We start from the raw sequence: 14,854 nt of genomic DNA on the forward strand, positions 1-14,854 counted from the left end.
AAATGATGGGAATAGAGCCTGTGATTGATGTTGTGAAGAGGAACAGGTTGAGATGGTTTGGTCATGTCTTGAGGAAGGATGAAAGTGACTGGTTGAGAAGAGTGATGGAAATGAATGTAGAAGGAAGTAGAGGACGGGGAAGACCGAGAAAGACTTGGCTAAAGATGGTGGAAGAAGAAATGCAGGCAAGGGGGTTAACAAGGATGGATGCAGAAAATAGGGCAAAATGGAGAAGATTGTCATGGGGACCGCAAGGCTAACCCCCGCTCTAGCAGGGAAAATGGCCTTAAAATGCATGTTGTTTGTTGTTGTTGTTTCTGCTGGTACTAATTAAACGTTAACCCGAAAATATTAAAAGCAATATCCACAACGAACACTGTCAAAGATGGTGAACATAGCAGGTTGATTGGACATCGAGTAGCCCGAGGCTGAAACAGCATGCGAGGCGTGAGACAAAGGCCGATACACACACAGTGCGGCCGTCACCTTCCGACCCTCACCTTTTGCCTGCAGCCTTTATTGCCTCTGAACCACTGACGTTCCCCGTCGCTCCCTGGCTCCGAATCGTGGCTGCCGTCCACGTTCGCTTCTTTGTCATCAGAGGACGTCGATTCGACTTGGCGAGGGACCCGACGGCGCTGTCGGCACCGGGTAGATCGCTTGGGAGGTTGCAAGTTCACTCCGGCCTCGGTAATCCAATCGGAATACTCACTAAGAGAGTCACTGAGGATGCATTGGCAGAACGAATCAAGGCTGAAGAATGGAAATGGTCGGGAATGAAGCTCGAGGAGAACACCTCTGAACCTTGCACAAATGCAAGGTAAATTATTCGCACATCAAAATGGTATTATGAGGTGGTGTGTATTGTGAAGGTGTGCGGATAAGCTGGAGGAATATCAAACCTCTTCTGGTGAGCAATGCAGACAAATTCCCAATATCAATATCTCTCTCTGAAAGCCGCTCCCTTTCCCTCCTCCTGTCGATGTTTGATCTCAATCCCCAACGTAGGCCAAGTTGAGGCCACCCTTACCAAATTCCCAATATCAATATCTCTCTCTGAAAGCCGCTCCCTTTCCCTCCTCCTGTCGATGTTTCATCTCAATCCCCAATGTAGGCCAAGTTGAGGCCACCCTTACCAAATTCCCAATATCAATATCTCTCTCTGAAAGCCGCCCCCTTTCCCTCCTCCTGTCGATGTTTCATCTCAATCCCCAACGTAGGCCAAGTTGAGGCCACCCTTACCAAATTCCCAATATCAATATCTCTCTCTGAAAGCCGCTCCCTTTCCCTCCTCCTGTCGATGTTTCATCTCAATCCCCAATGTAGGCCAAGTTGAGGCCACCCTTACCAAATTCCCAATATCAATATCTCTCTCTGAAAGCCGCCCCCTTTCCCTCCTCCTGTCGATGTTTCATCTCAATCCCCAATGTAGGCCAAGTTGAGGCCACCCATATCAAATTCCCCACCCTACAGCTTTGTCCATGTCATTGCATTATATGGATGTGTGTCGTCCGAAGTGAACAAGTCAACAATGACAAGGGCACCGAGGACTATAAGGAGTTCTACAAATGACTGCAACAGAATAGTCAGCTGTAACATTCCCACAGATGGGATTGCAGACATTAACAATCCTGCAGATGACAGTGCAAGCACAGGGAGGTCAGGTCAGGTAAAACTGACTGCCATTACCTTGAAGAGCTGCTTGTACTCTGCCATTCTTCCTCATCCGAAGAATGTTCATCCCTGCTGTCTCCCGTATTCTGCATACACAGCAAACAAGATGGTTACAGCGAAAGACCCAAGAACACGATTTCCCCCCCCATCGTCCCCCTTATGTGCACCCGTACATCGGTCGAGGTGTTTCCAGCAACATCCTGGAGGTCTCCAGGGCCCGTTCTGCAGGAACGTTCTTCGACGGTTTGCTGTGCTGCTGCTCTTCTGCCTCGCCTTACCCTGGCGACTGACCCCCTCGGACGTCTCCACCTGGACATGAGACACACACATAGATTGACACATTATATTCTTCTTAACTACAAAACCTTAATAAGTGGCAAAGAACAACCATCTGAAGGTCTACGGCCTCCTCAACGAGTCTAGAGTCACAGCGCCTCACCCTGTGTTGTCCAACAGGTTTTGCATCCTTCTCTCGCTCGTACACATCAATCTCCTCCTGTCCCCGAGCCTCTCGCACTGCCCTCCTGAATCCTGATTTATGGGGTGAGAAACAATTAGCATGTTGTGACTGCACTGAAATGGCTAATACGTTGTGACTCCCATGACTCCACACCGCACACCAGTCACGTGAATGGGGTTCTCTCCTTTGGTAATTTCATCAATCTTTCCTTTCGAGTTTGCATTTAGTCATTGAGCAGCATTTGTTTGGGATTGGAGAGGGAGGTTGAATCATTGGGGATGGGGGAGTTGAGGACTTGGGATTGGGGGGTGGGAAGGGGGGAGGGGGATGTTTAAGACATTAGTGATTAGTGGGGTCGGAGTTGAGGACTTCGGGATGAGTGGGGTGGGGGAGCAAGATGAATAAATTATTTTCTTGAATACAGAGTCAAGGCTCATGAAAGTGCTTGGAACTCTGAACAGATCAGAAAGAAACAGGCCAAAAAACATTAGAAGGGGACAACACCAACAGCGGGGTTAAGGACAAAATAGAGTGAGACATGGACAAACAATTGTTGTGGGGAGGAATAGGGAGCAGGAAAGGATGGAAATAGAAGTAAACTCGAATGATTGCGCATGCGCAAGATTGGAGGTCAAGTTCGTTCGAAGCTGTCCATGCGCTCACGCTTTCGAAATTAAGTAAATTTTTAACAATTGTGTTTTTGTCGTAACTGTATCTATCTTTCGGTGTGTAATACTTAGAGTGTGTCTTTAGTAAGATTCTCGGTGTTAATTTTTCATACCTGCATACAAAATCGTTGGTCAATTCGTGTTGCGTATTCTGAGGCCTAGTAGGCTTCCGTGTCCAACCTTGAGGCTTTGTTTTTCTCTCAGCGGTTCGTCGATTGCACAGCAATTACTTTCATTCCCTGTTTTTTTGTCCCAGTCTTTCACCCCATACTTCCTTGTTTAAAATCTCAACTCAGAAAAAAAAAAAAAACCAAAAAAATATTTCCTTCTCTGCTCTTATTCGTTGTTCTTATTTGTTCGTTCGTTCTTCGACCACGTTGTTCGTGATCACGTTGTTAAAAATGTTTAAACTTTCCCCTGAAGAACTGTATTCTGTCGTATATTATAACACCTTTTTCTTCTTCTTCTATAAAAGGATGCTTTCGACTTGCTCACCAAATCTATTCATTCCAAAAAAAAATTCCATCTCTTACAGTTCCTCTTTTCAACATTCCCGAAACTCTCCTGCACTCCAACCATCCTTCAGCGTCCTCAAACGTATTTTTGAGTCGAAGGTCTCAAGAAACTCATTTTGCAACAAATGTTCGTTTCCCATTAATCGTACACTTTTCAAAATCCAATCTCACCCATCCCCTCCAAATCTTCCCACACCCCCCTTCCCTCCAAAACTTCCCCATCACCCCTCCCCTCCAAATCTTCCCCATCACCCCTTCCCTCCAAAACCTCCCATCACCCCTCCCCTCCAAAACTTCCCCATCACCCCTCCCCTCCAAATCTACCCCTTGCCCCTCCCCTCCAAATCTACCCCTTGCCCCTCCCCTCCAAATCTTCCCCATCACCCCATCTCTTTCAAATATTCCCCCTTACCCCTCCCCTCCAAATCTTCCCCATCACCCAACCCTTTGAAATCTTCCCCCTCGCCCTCCCCTCCAAAACTTCCCCATCACCCCTCCCCTCCAAAAGTTCCCCGTCACCCCTCTCCTCCAAATCTACCCCCTTGCCCCTCCCCTCCAAATCTTCCCCATCACCCATCTTTTTCAAATATTCCCCCTTCCCCTCCCCTCCAAAACTTCCCCATCACCCCTCCCCTCCAAAACTTCCCCATCACCCCTCCCCTCCAAATCTTCCCCATCACCATCTCCTTCAAATCTTCCCCCTTGCCCCTCCCCTCCAAATCTTCCCATCACCCATCCCTTTCAAATCTCCCCCCTTGCCCCTTCCCTTCTAAACTCCCCCCACACCCCTCCCCCTCCGAGACTCTCCCTCACTCCTCACCTCCTGGACTCCCCTCTCACCCTCCTCCTCAAAGCGTCCTCCCCGCTTCTTCCCCCTTCCAACTTTCACCTTCATCTCCCCCAGCCTTCTGCCTCGCTCTTCCCCCTCCTCAAATAACACCTCACTGTGCCTCACCCAATCACCATCAAACCTTTTGTCCGCCCCATTCTTCCCTTTCTCCAAGCTATTCTGAAATCTCTAACACACCTTCAACAGCTCTCCCTACCTCTTCCACATCTTACCCTACCCGTCCCCCCCCCCCCCCCGTTCTGTATCCGATGCTCCACCTTCCTCTTCATTAATGGTATGGACCTCAAACATCCGGGGCCTTCGCTCAAACTTGACTGATCTCTCCATACAGGTTGCTTCTGACAAACCAGACGTGCTCTGCTTAACAGAAACTTTCCTCCTTCATGATGTCTCTGATTCCTTGGTATCTCTCCCAGGTTACTCCCTCCTCCGGTATGATAGACCTGAGCCTCGTCCAGGAGGTGGGGTTGCTACCTTTATCAAAAACTCTCTTCCTCACTCGCCCTGCACTGCACTCTCTCCACCTCAGCCCCAGGAATACCTCTGGCTACGGCTTCCCCTTCGCTCCCACCTCTTGTTCATACAGTCACGTGAAAAAGTAAGTACACCCCATGTAAAGTTTTGACTTTTTCAACATATTTCAACATACAGCTATTTGATCTTCATTTCAACAATATGGTGATAAAGGTGATATAATACAACAAATATCATGAAACATCTACATTTTGTAGTCCATTGTATAATTTAAATAAACATAAATGCAAATTTCGCATGTGGAAAAAGTAAGAACACCCCTACATTTATCACTACTTCAAATACCTAAAATTAGAATCGGGTTCACCAGCTCAGGTGCAAATTATTAGAAAATCGTTAGAGAGGATCTTGGAGGAACCTGTCTCATTTAAACCTCAGACATTTAGTTTGGTTTGCTCTTTGTTGTGAAGTGTGCGGCGTCACCATGCCTAGATCAAAAGAGCTATCTGAGGCCTTCAGAAAGAAGGTTATAGATGCCTACGAGTCTGGAAGGGATTTAAAAAGATCTCCAAACAATTTGAAATCAATCATTCGACTGTCCGGAAGATCATCTACAAGTGGAGAAGATTCCAAACAACTGCCAACTTGTTCAGGCCAGGCCGCCGCAGCAAGTGCAGCCCGAGAGCAGACCGCAAGATGCTGAAAGAAGTCTCTAAGAACCCCAGAATGTCATCACGGGACCTACAGGTAGCTCTTGCCACTGTTGATGTCAAAGTGCACGAGTCTACCATTAGAAAGAGGCTGCACAAATTTGATCTACATGGGAGGTGTGCCAGGAGGAAACCTTGCTGTCCAGAAAGAACATCAGGGCAAGAATAAAGTTTGCCAATGAACACCGAGGCAAAGACCAAGCACTTCTGGAACAATGTGCTCTGGACAGATGAGTCAAAGGTGGAGCTATTGGGCCACAGGACCAGAAGACATGTTTGGTGAAAACCGAAGACAGCATTTGACCACAAGAACCTGATACCAACTGCAAAGCATGGTGGTGGAAATATTATGGTTTGGGGCAGCTTCGCTGCATCAGGGCCTGGGCGGCTCACCATCAGAGAATCCACAATGAATTCTTCATTGTACCAGAGGGTGCTTGAGGATAATGTGAGGCCATCTGTCGGAAAGTTGAAGCTCAACCAAAGGTGACCTTGCAACATGACAATGACCCTAAACATACCAGTAAATCCACCAAGGAATGGCTGAAAAGAAAGAAATGGAGGGTTCTGGAATGGCCAAGTCAAAGCCGGATCTAAATCCCATCGAGATGATGTGGGGGGATTTGAAACGAGCTGTGCATGCAAGAAACCCCTCAAACATCGCACAGCTGAAAGAATTCTGCATGGAGGAGTGGGCAAAAATTTCTCCCAGTCGATATCAGAGACTGGTATATAGTTATAAGAAACGCCTACTTGAGGTTGTTTCTGCCAAAGGGGGCAATACCACCTATTAGAGCCAAGGGTGTACTTACTTTTTCCACATGCGAAATTTGCATTTGTGTTTATTTAAATTATACAATGGACTTATTTATGGACTTATTATTATACAATAAATTATACAAATGTAAATGTTTCATGATATCTATATATATAAAACACAGTTTGTGTGTGTGTGTGTGTGTGTGTGTGTGTGTTGTGTGTGTGTGTGTGTGTGTATGTGTGTGTGTGTGTGTGTGTGTGTGTGTGTGTGTGTGTGTGTGTGTGTGTGTGTGTGTGTGTGTGTAATGTTACCGATAGACTCCTAAACGGAGAGGCTTACGTGCTTGATATTTGACATAGACATGGCCATTGAGCGTGGGGACGAACATGGCCGAACTCAAAATATTTGACGATCCATATTTTTTATTCATATTTACCTCAGCACATTTCAGCGAAGTACCCGCTAATCTCAGCCGGTTCCAGAGCAGCTCGCTGATTCGCTCAGAGCGATCACGTGATGTTCCATTACCGCCGCCAGACTGATTCGCTCAGAGCGATCACATGATGTTCCATCCCGTCACACGTCACACGTTTTTTCACCTTTTATGTGATCGTGTTTTGTATCGATTTTGTGCGATATGAATTAAATGTCTTTGAAACAGCTGTGAAACGTCTTTCCACAACCCTTCCGTAACCGATTGGAGCAGTTTATTGCCGCACAAAACGAGATCCGCAAAGCGAGTTGGTCGAGTCGTGCTGACCAAGATGGCGACACGGCGGCTTCACTTTTCACAGAGTATGAGCGTTCTATATCTATCTATAATTCCAGTAATCTCTGTGTGTGTGTCTGTGTGTGTGTGTGTGTGTGTGTTTGTCTGTGACCGCTGTTTCTCGACAACCACGGGTCCGATCTAATTGAAACTTGCCAGGTATATTGCTGGGGACCCGAGGATGTGCCTTTTCAAGGTTTGAAATTAATCGGACAAGTGGTTCCCAAGGTATGGTCACCGTACTCGCAAGCCGTTCGCTTTGGCTTTGCGAATGACCAAACCATTTCATGTAAATAGAGGGGGGGGTTCTACCGTACTCACAAGCCGTTCGCTTTGCTTTGCGAATGGACCAAACCATTTCATGTAAATAGAGGGGGGGGTTCTGTGGTCGTTACTGCCACATGGTTTCAAAGTTTTTTTTTGTTGTTGTTGTTTGCACGCATGTTTTTTTGCACGCACGTACGGGCAAGCACGTACGGGCAAGCACGTACGTGCGGGCACGCCCTAGTATTTTCAATTCAGTGCGCCCGTGATTTGTGGCATAGACATGACCATTGGCCTTCACGGTGTAATTTGTGCGAGGCTTTTGTCCGAGTGAGCTTGAGTCGAGAGGGCGAATGTACGGGTTGGGAATGTACGGGTCTCCCTTCCCCCGCCCGGCAACGCCGGTACTGGAGGACGTCACAGGATCGGTGAGTCTCCAAAATCCGCTTCGTGCTGTTGCGAATATGCAGGACTATGTCCGATTGTTGTGCTGCTCTCCGACCATGAGCACTGCAACGCCATTGTTGACTGGCCATCCCCTTCCCTCCCACTTCCCCCTCCCCCCTCCCCCCTCCCTTCCCTTCCCCCTCCACCCTACCCCTCCACCCTACCCCTCCCCTTCTCCCCTCCCCCTCCATTTTCCCCCTCCCCCCTCCCTTTTCCCCCCTCCCCCTCCCCCTCCCTTTTCCCCCTCCCCCTCCCCCTCCCCCTCCCCCTCCCTTTTCCCCCTCCCCCTCCCCTTTTCCCCCTCCCCCTCCCCTCCCCCTCCCTTTTCCCCCTCCCCCTCCCTTTTCCCCCTCCCCCTCCCCCTCCCCTCCGCCTTCACCCCTCCACCCTCCTTCCCCCTCCACCCTACCCCCTCCCCTCCCCCCTCCCTTTTCCCCTCCCCCCCCGTTCCCCTCCCCTCCCCCGCCCAGCAATGCCGGGTACTTCTGCCGGGTCCCCGCTCCCCCTCCCCCTCCGACCCCCTCCCCCTCCCATCCCTCACCCTCCCATCCCTCACCCTCCCCATCCCCCCCTCTTCCCTCTCCACTCCCCCCTCCCCCCTTCCCCCCCTCCCCCTCCCCCTCCCGCCCCTCCCCTCCCCTCCCCCCTTCCCCCTCCTCCCCCCTCCCCTCCTCCCCTCCCCGCCCCTCCCCCCTCCCACCCCCTCCCATCCCTCACCCGCCCCATCCCCCCCCCTCTTCTCCCCTCCCCCCCTCCCCCTCCCCCTCCCACTCTTCTCCCCTCTCCCCTGTTCCCCTCCCCTCCCCTCCCCCCCCCCATTCCCCCTCTCCTCCCCTCCCCCGCCCGGCAATGCCGGGTACTTCTGCTAGTTTGTTATATTATATCACCTTTATCTATCAATATTGTTGAAATGAAGATCAAATAGCTGTATGTTGAAATATGTTGAAAAAGTCAAAACTTTACATGGGGTGTACTTACTTTTTCACGTGACTGTATGTGTGTTGTACCGTCCACCAAACAGTCATGACTCCATCTACATCTCGCTGTCTGATAATATGGACCAACTTCTATCTACTCATCCCAACTCTCTCTTCCTCATATGTGGTGATTTCAATTCTCACCATGCCAGTTGGCTGGGTGTGGGCACCTCTCTCACCAGCCATGGCTCCTCAGCAAAGGACTTCTGCGACTCACTGGGACTGACACAATCTGTCAAATTCCCAACCCGGATCTCAGTCAACGGAGCATCTTCTCTTCTGGACTTGGTTATGACCAACTTCCCTGAAAATGTCTGCTGCTCTTCTTCTGCTCCGATCGGCTCATCTGATCATGTGCTTGTTAAAGTGGACATCTCTATGACCATTCTCAGGGAGCCTCCTCAGCGTCGACGAGTCTGGCATTTCACTCAGGCCAACTGGCACGGTCTTCAAGCAGCCATCAATCATCTGCACTGGTCTCCCATCTCGACCGCCTCTGACATCAACTCATCCTGGGAATTCTTCCAAAGTAAATTGCTCTCTCTCATGCACAGATTTATCCCATCTCGTCTTCAGTTGTCATACCCTTCCTCCCGTCCATGGTACACGGAATCTTGTGGTGAGGCTGTTGCCCAGAAACAACTTGCTTTCGTCTCCTGTAAAGCAAATCCAATGGCAGGAAATCTCATTTCCTTTCACAAAGCCCGAAACAAGTGTGTGTCCACCCTCAGGAGAGCCAGGAAACAATATCTCTCCGTTCTCAAGACCAAACTCTCTTATCTGTCTCCCTCTTCCAAATCTTGGTGGCGTCTGGTCAAATCTGTTTCTGGTGTTTGTTCCCCCACAATCCCCTCCCTTACCTCAAACGGCTACACAGCTGACTCCGCACGTGAAAAAGCTGAATGCCTCAACTCTGTGTTGAGGTGTCCTTTCTTCCTGACAAGGTGGAAAAGTTTCTGTCAACCCTCGACTCTGATTCTGCAACTGGACCTGACGGCATCAGCCCACGGGTCCTAAAATCCTGTTCTTCCGCTCTTTCACTCCCCTCTCTCTCTCTGTTCTCTTCACCCTCTCTTTTGCTCAAGGTCATCTGCCATCTGCTTGGAAATCAGCCAACATCACCGCTTTGCACAAAAAAGGTGCAAAAACAGATCCTAGCAACTACAGACCAATCAGCCTTCTGCCAATTATCAGCAAAGTCATGGAAACCATCATTGCTTCAGATATGAAATCTTTCCTCTTCTCCAATGGCTTGATCTCTGATCATCAATTTGGTTTCAGACCTGGTCACTCTACTCTGGACATGCGGCTTCTGCTTTCTCAACAATGGATGGAGGTCCTCAATGCCAAACAGGAAATTAGAGCTGTCTCCCTTGACATATCACATGCCTTCGATACGGTCTGGCACCCCGCTCTGCTCACCAAACTCTCCTCCTTTGGTATCCATGGAAATCTCCACGCATGGCTGGCGGATTTCCTCTCTAGTCGTAGTCAACGTGTGGCCCTGAATGGATTTCTCTCATCTCCTCTTCCTGCTCAGGCTGGAGTTCCCCAAGGCAGTGTTCTGGGCCCTGTGCTTTTTCTGGTCTTCATCAATGATCTCTCTGACTCTCTTGAAAATCCTCTCTATCTCTTTGCTGATGACTCTCCTCTCTGTCGCTCCATTCCTCATCCCTCAGATCGGCAGTCTGCAGCCTCCTCACTCTCTGCAGACCTGGACAAAATCACAGACTGGGCAAACAAGTGGAACATGTCTTTCAATCCTGACAAATCTCACACTCTTACGATGTCTCTCCGAAAAGACCGACTGGACAACCCTCCCATCCACTTTCTGAATAATCCTCTCCAAGAAGTTCTGTCACTCAAGCTTTTGGGTCTCACTATCTGCCATGATCTTTCCTGGGAAAACCACATTTCAAATCTGGCCTCCAAAGCCAGTCGCCGACTGGGCATCCTCCGTCGTGCGAAGTCCTTCCTTGGCTCACCTGAGCTCCTCACTACATACAAGGCTTTCATCTGCAGCTCAATTGAATACTGCTCTCCCCTCTGGGCTGGTGCTCCTGCCTCACACCTAGCTCGTCTTCATGCTGTTGAAACCAAAGCGTTCAGAATCATTGGAATCTCCCGCGATGAAGCTAACTCCAAGGGCCTTTCACTCACTCACCGCAGGCAGGTTTGGTGGTCTTTCCGTCTTCTACCGACTCCTCTCTGGCCTTGCCCCCCCAGCTCTCTCTGGGCTCTGTCCCCCAAATATTCATACAGGTCGCACAAGATCTGCCTGCAACCCTCTTATGGTTAAACTGCCAAAATCAAGACTCTCTGCTCACCTTCACTCCTTCATTCCTCTTTTCTCCCGCCTCTGGAACAAACTCCCTCACTCTCTTCAATCCCACTCCACCCTCCAGGTCTTTAAAACAGCTGTTCACCACCATCTCTTATCTTCCCCCATCCAAAACCTTGATCTTTTCTACCCCCCGCTAATTTCACCCCAAATCCACTTTTTTGAAATACCAACTTGTGTCCGGGAAGGCCTTGGTGTCCTTGTGTTTTATACTTCTCCCCCCCCCCCCCCCCCCCCCTTCCAACGCCTCCTCCCCCCCAAGCCTTCTCCCTCCCACACATCTCCCTGCTCTCAAATGTTGTGTTTGTGTGCTTCCCCTTCTCTCCCCATATTGTCTTCCGCTCCCTCTTTTTATATATTTTGTTTGTCTGATTGATTTGTTTGTGAAATAAATGTTAGCTCTTTCACGAGCCTCGATTCAGCATACAGAAAAAAGAAAAAAAAAACTCTCAGGAAGGAAAAACAGGAAACTTGGAAAGAGGAGGACTTGCAGTGGGAAGGGGGAGGCTGGGGGGGGGGGGGGCGGAGGGAGAATTAACGAGGGTATAAAATATCATGGTCTCAGATTGGTGATGATGTGAGATGGTGGTGAACAGATGTCTTAAAGACCTGGAGTGCAGAATGGGATTGAAGAGAATCTGGAAGTTGGTTCCACAGGTGGGGAAAAAGAGGAACAAATGAGAAGGAGGTGAGAATTCGTCCTGGATTTAAGTAGTTTTACCAGAAGGGGGTTGATGGTGGACCATGTGCACCCTGCAGGAACCCGGGGCGTGAGGGAGAGGCGACAAAGCACTGAAAGAGCAGAGGGTGCAAGACCAGAAAGGAGACAGCAAAACACAGAGACACCAACTTGTCTGCGATGGCTCGGTGATAGGCCCATAGACTCAGCTTCATCATGCAAGATTACAATAATCATGAAGGCCTTGGTTTCCATGGCATCAAGCAGAGCAAGGTGTGAGGCAGGAGCACCACTCCAGAGGAAGTACTCCATCAAGCTATGAATGAAGGCCTTGTATGTGAAGAGGAGTTCAGGTGTGCCAAGGAAGCTGATAGTGAGACCCAGGAGTCTGAATGGTTGAACTTCCTCAAGAGGATTGTTAAGAAAGTAGATGTGAGGGTTTGCTAGATGGTCCTTTGGGAGAGAAATAGTGAGAGTGCGAGATTTTTCAGGATTGAAAGACTTATTCCAAGTGTTGGACCACATTGTGATTTTATCAAGGTCTGAGGGAGGGAAGAGGCTGGCTACCTGTCTGCCAGAAGGATGAGGGATGGCACGTCGGAGGGTGGAGTCATCAGCAAGTAGATAAAGAGGACTTTCCAGAGAGTCAGATAGATCATTTATGAAGATCAGGAAAAGGACTGGGCCCAGAACACTGCCTTGGGGCACTCCATCCTTGACAGGGAGAGGATGAAAGGATTTCGTTGAGATCCACACGTTGGGTACGAGAGTAGAGGAAGCCAGTAATCTATGTGTGGAGTTGGCCTTGGGTGCCATAGGGAGAGAGTTTGGAAAGTAAGGTGGGATGCCAGACTGTATCAAAAGCACGCTACATGTCCAGATAAACGGCCCTGAAGTCATGTTTGTCATTGAGGGCCTCCATCCATTGCTGGGCTAGTATAAGCAGCATGTCCAAGGTAGAGTGACCTGGTCTGGAACGAAACTGATGATTTGAGATTAGGTTGTTGGAGAAAAGGAAGCATTTCATATCAACTGCGATGATGGATTCCATGACCTTGCTGATGTGATTGGAGGCAAACTGATGGATCTGTAGTTAAGGGGATCCGTTTTGCACCTTTTTATGCAATTCAGTGATGTTGGCGGATATCCAAACAGATGGAGGATGACGGAAAGCAAATGACAGTGAAAAGGGAACAGAGAGGAAGTGGAACAGCCGCAAAACAGATTTTTAGGACACGTGATTTGATGCTGTCCCCGGTCCAGTAGCAGAGTCAGAGTCGAGGGTTGCAAGAGCCTTTTTCCATCTTTTCAGGTGCAAAACACACGGAATCCAGGAACGGTTGGTACGACTGGGAAGGGTGGGTACGGAGAGCGAGGGGTTGGGGACACGATCTCTGGAAGCAAACACAGAATTGAAGCATTCGGCCTTCTCACGAGCTTTTCTTTTGAACTAAAATAGCTGCCAGACCACGTGACCATTGATCGTTGATGTCATTGTGAACAAACTATATTTATTTTGGTCTGAAAGAGCACAAATTTAAGAAGAGCACAAAAGAGCACAATCACAAATTTAAAGTTTCGCATTGATCGCTTAAGCAATTTGAGAGAAGATTGTTGAAAGTTCAAGTTTGGTCAAAATCACATTGGAATTTTCAGAGAAGTTGCCGCAAGTATTTATGGACCGTCAGCATGCCTTCCCATAAGCTCACCTGAATGACAGGTGAGCTAATATGTTTCACTTGTATAATTGGTGCAATGTTAAACACAAAATCAAAACAATTATAAAGCTAGTACAACAACAATACAAAGTACATTCCGTGTCTGCTCTCGACTCAAATAACTTACTTCCTACAAGCCGAGGGTAGTTTGGGCACCACGACTCGGTTGGACCACACGAGGAGGTCTGGAGGAGTCGAAGCCAGAGAAGCCGTGGCTACATGAGGAGTGTCCACTTGGGCGGCGCTGCTTCCGCTTGCAGCAGCACCACGCGAAGGCGAGCGGTGCACAATACCTGGGCTGCGTAGGCCTGAGTCACAAGGTTAATCCGAGAGAGGGATATATATATTATTTAGAGAGAGATAATTATTTAGTTCTTAAAAAACATGACAATTTATATTCAGAAAAGAAGAAAAGCAGGCATGTCATTGGGGAACAATTTAAAAGCAAACAATAATCAATATGAACCTCAAGTCTGTAAGCTCATGTTGTTCCCCATAGTCGTTCAACACGGAAGCACGTCACCATGCCATATGGTCTGCCATCACTACCCACGAGTCTTCAACTCCTGTTAGTCCTTTACTTTGACCATCTCCACACTCACTCGTCCACTGTTCCTCTTCACCCAACATTGGGTTTGTCAGTCTTCCACCTTATTATTTATATATATTTTTATTCGTGAAAGGTGGCAGGTTAACAATGACCTCATCGTTGTTGTTAGCCTTCCACCCTCTTGTAATGTTATTCATCTCCTCCATGAGCCTGAAACTCTGTGTACGAAAGAATTTGCACAGAATGCTTTGAAATTGGCCATTCGTGTGAAATCAAAATGAAATATAGTCCGAGCCGAAATCACAATGGTTTCAACAGAAAAGTAAATGAATTAACCAATTTCAATAATACACTACAAAAACAAATATCCAGAGATTAATAAAAAGGAAACCCATCAATTAGTGCAGATTGGCACCTATGGTTAAAAAATAATTATAATTTATTTCGATAATTAAGGCCTCGTGTTATTAATTGCTTTAATGATCGAGTGACATGTGAGTATAACTTTTTCCTAACGCTTTAAAACAAAACAAAAAGGTCCATCGTGAAGGAGTGAGAGAGGGACATGGGAAGGAGAGATGGGGTTAGAGCGAAGGTGGAACGGGGGTAGAAGCGAGGGTGGAATGGGAGTAGGAGCGAGGGTAGAACGGGGGTAGGAGTGAGGGTGGAATGAGGGTAGGAACGAGGGTGGAATGGGGTAGGAACGAGGATGGAATGGGGGTAGGAGTGAGGGTGAAATGGGGGTAGGAGCGAGGGTGGAATGGGGTAGGAACGAGGATGGAACGGGGGTAGGAGTGAGGATGGAATGGGGGTAGGAACGAGGGTGGAATGAGGGTGGAATGGGGGTAGGAACGAGGGTGGAATGAGGGTGGAATGGGGGTAGGAGCGAGGGTGGAATGGGGTAGGAACGAGGATGGAATGGGGGTAGGAGTGAGGGTGAAATGGGGGTAGGAACGACGGTGGAATGGGGGTAGGAATGAGGGTGGGATGGGGGTAGG

At 48.6% G+C, this 14,854-nt stretch overlaps 1 protein-coding gene across 1 annotated transcript in view; it reads right to left on the reverse strand.

Moving 5' to 3' along the window:
• The window catches only part of BRWD3 (bromodomain and WD repeat domain containing 3), a 111,424-nt gene that overhangs the window by 51,765 nt on the left and 44,805 nt on the right, over positions 1-14,854 (reverse strand). The window contains exons 19-24 of the mRNA XM_078777406.1: positions 13,434-13,614; positions 12,826-12,892; positions 2,114-2,247; positions 1,848-1,983; positions 1,690-1,760; positions 501-723 (exon numbers count right to left, since the gene is read on the reverse strand). Of these exons, the coding sequence (XP_078633532.1) occupies positions 501-723; positions 1,690-1,760; positions 1,848-1,983; positions 2,114-2,247; positions 12,826-12,892; positions 13,434-13,614 (812 nt within the window). The remainder of the gene's footprint in view (positions 1-500; positions 724-1,689; positions 1,761-1,847; positions 1,984-2,113; positions 2,248-12,825; positions 12,893-13,433; positions 13,615-14,854) is intronic.

Source organism: Myxine glutinosa, chromosome 5 (assembly GCF_964187855.1).
Source record: "Myxine glutinosa chromosome 5, kmMyxGlut1.1, whole genome shotgun sequence".
NCBI classification, from domain to species: Eukaryota; Metazoa; Chordata; class Myxini; order Myxiniformes; family Myxinidae; genus Myxine; species Myxine glutinosa.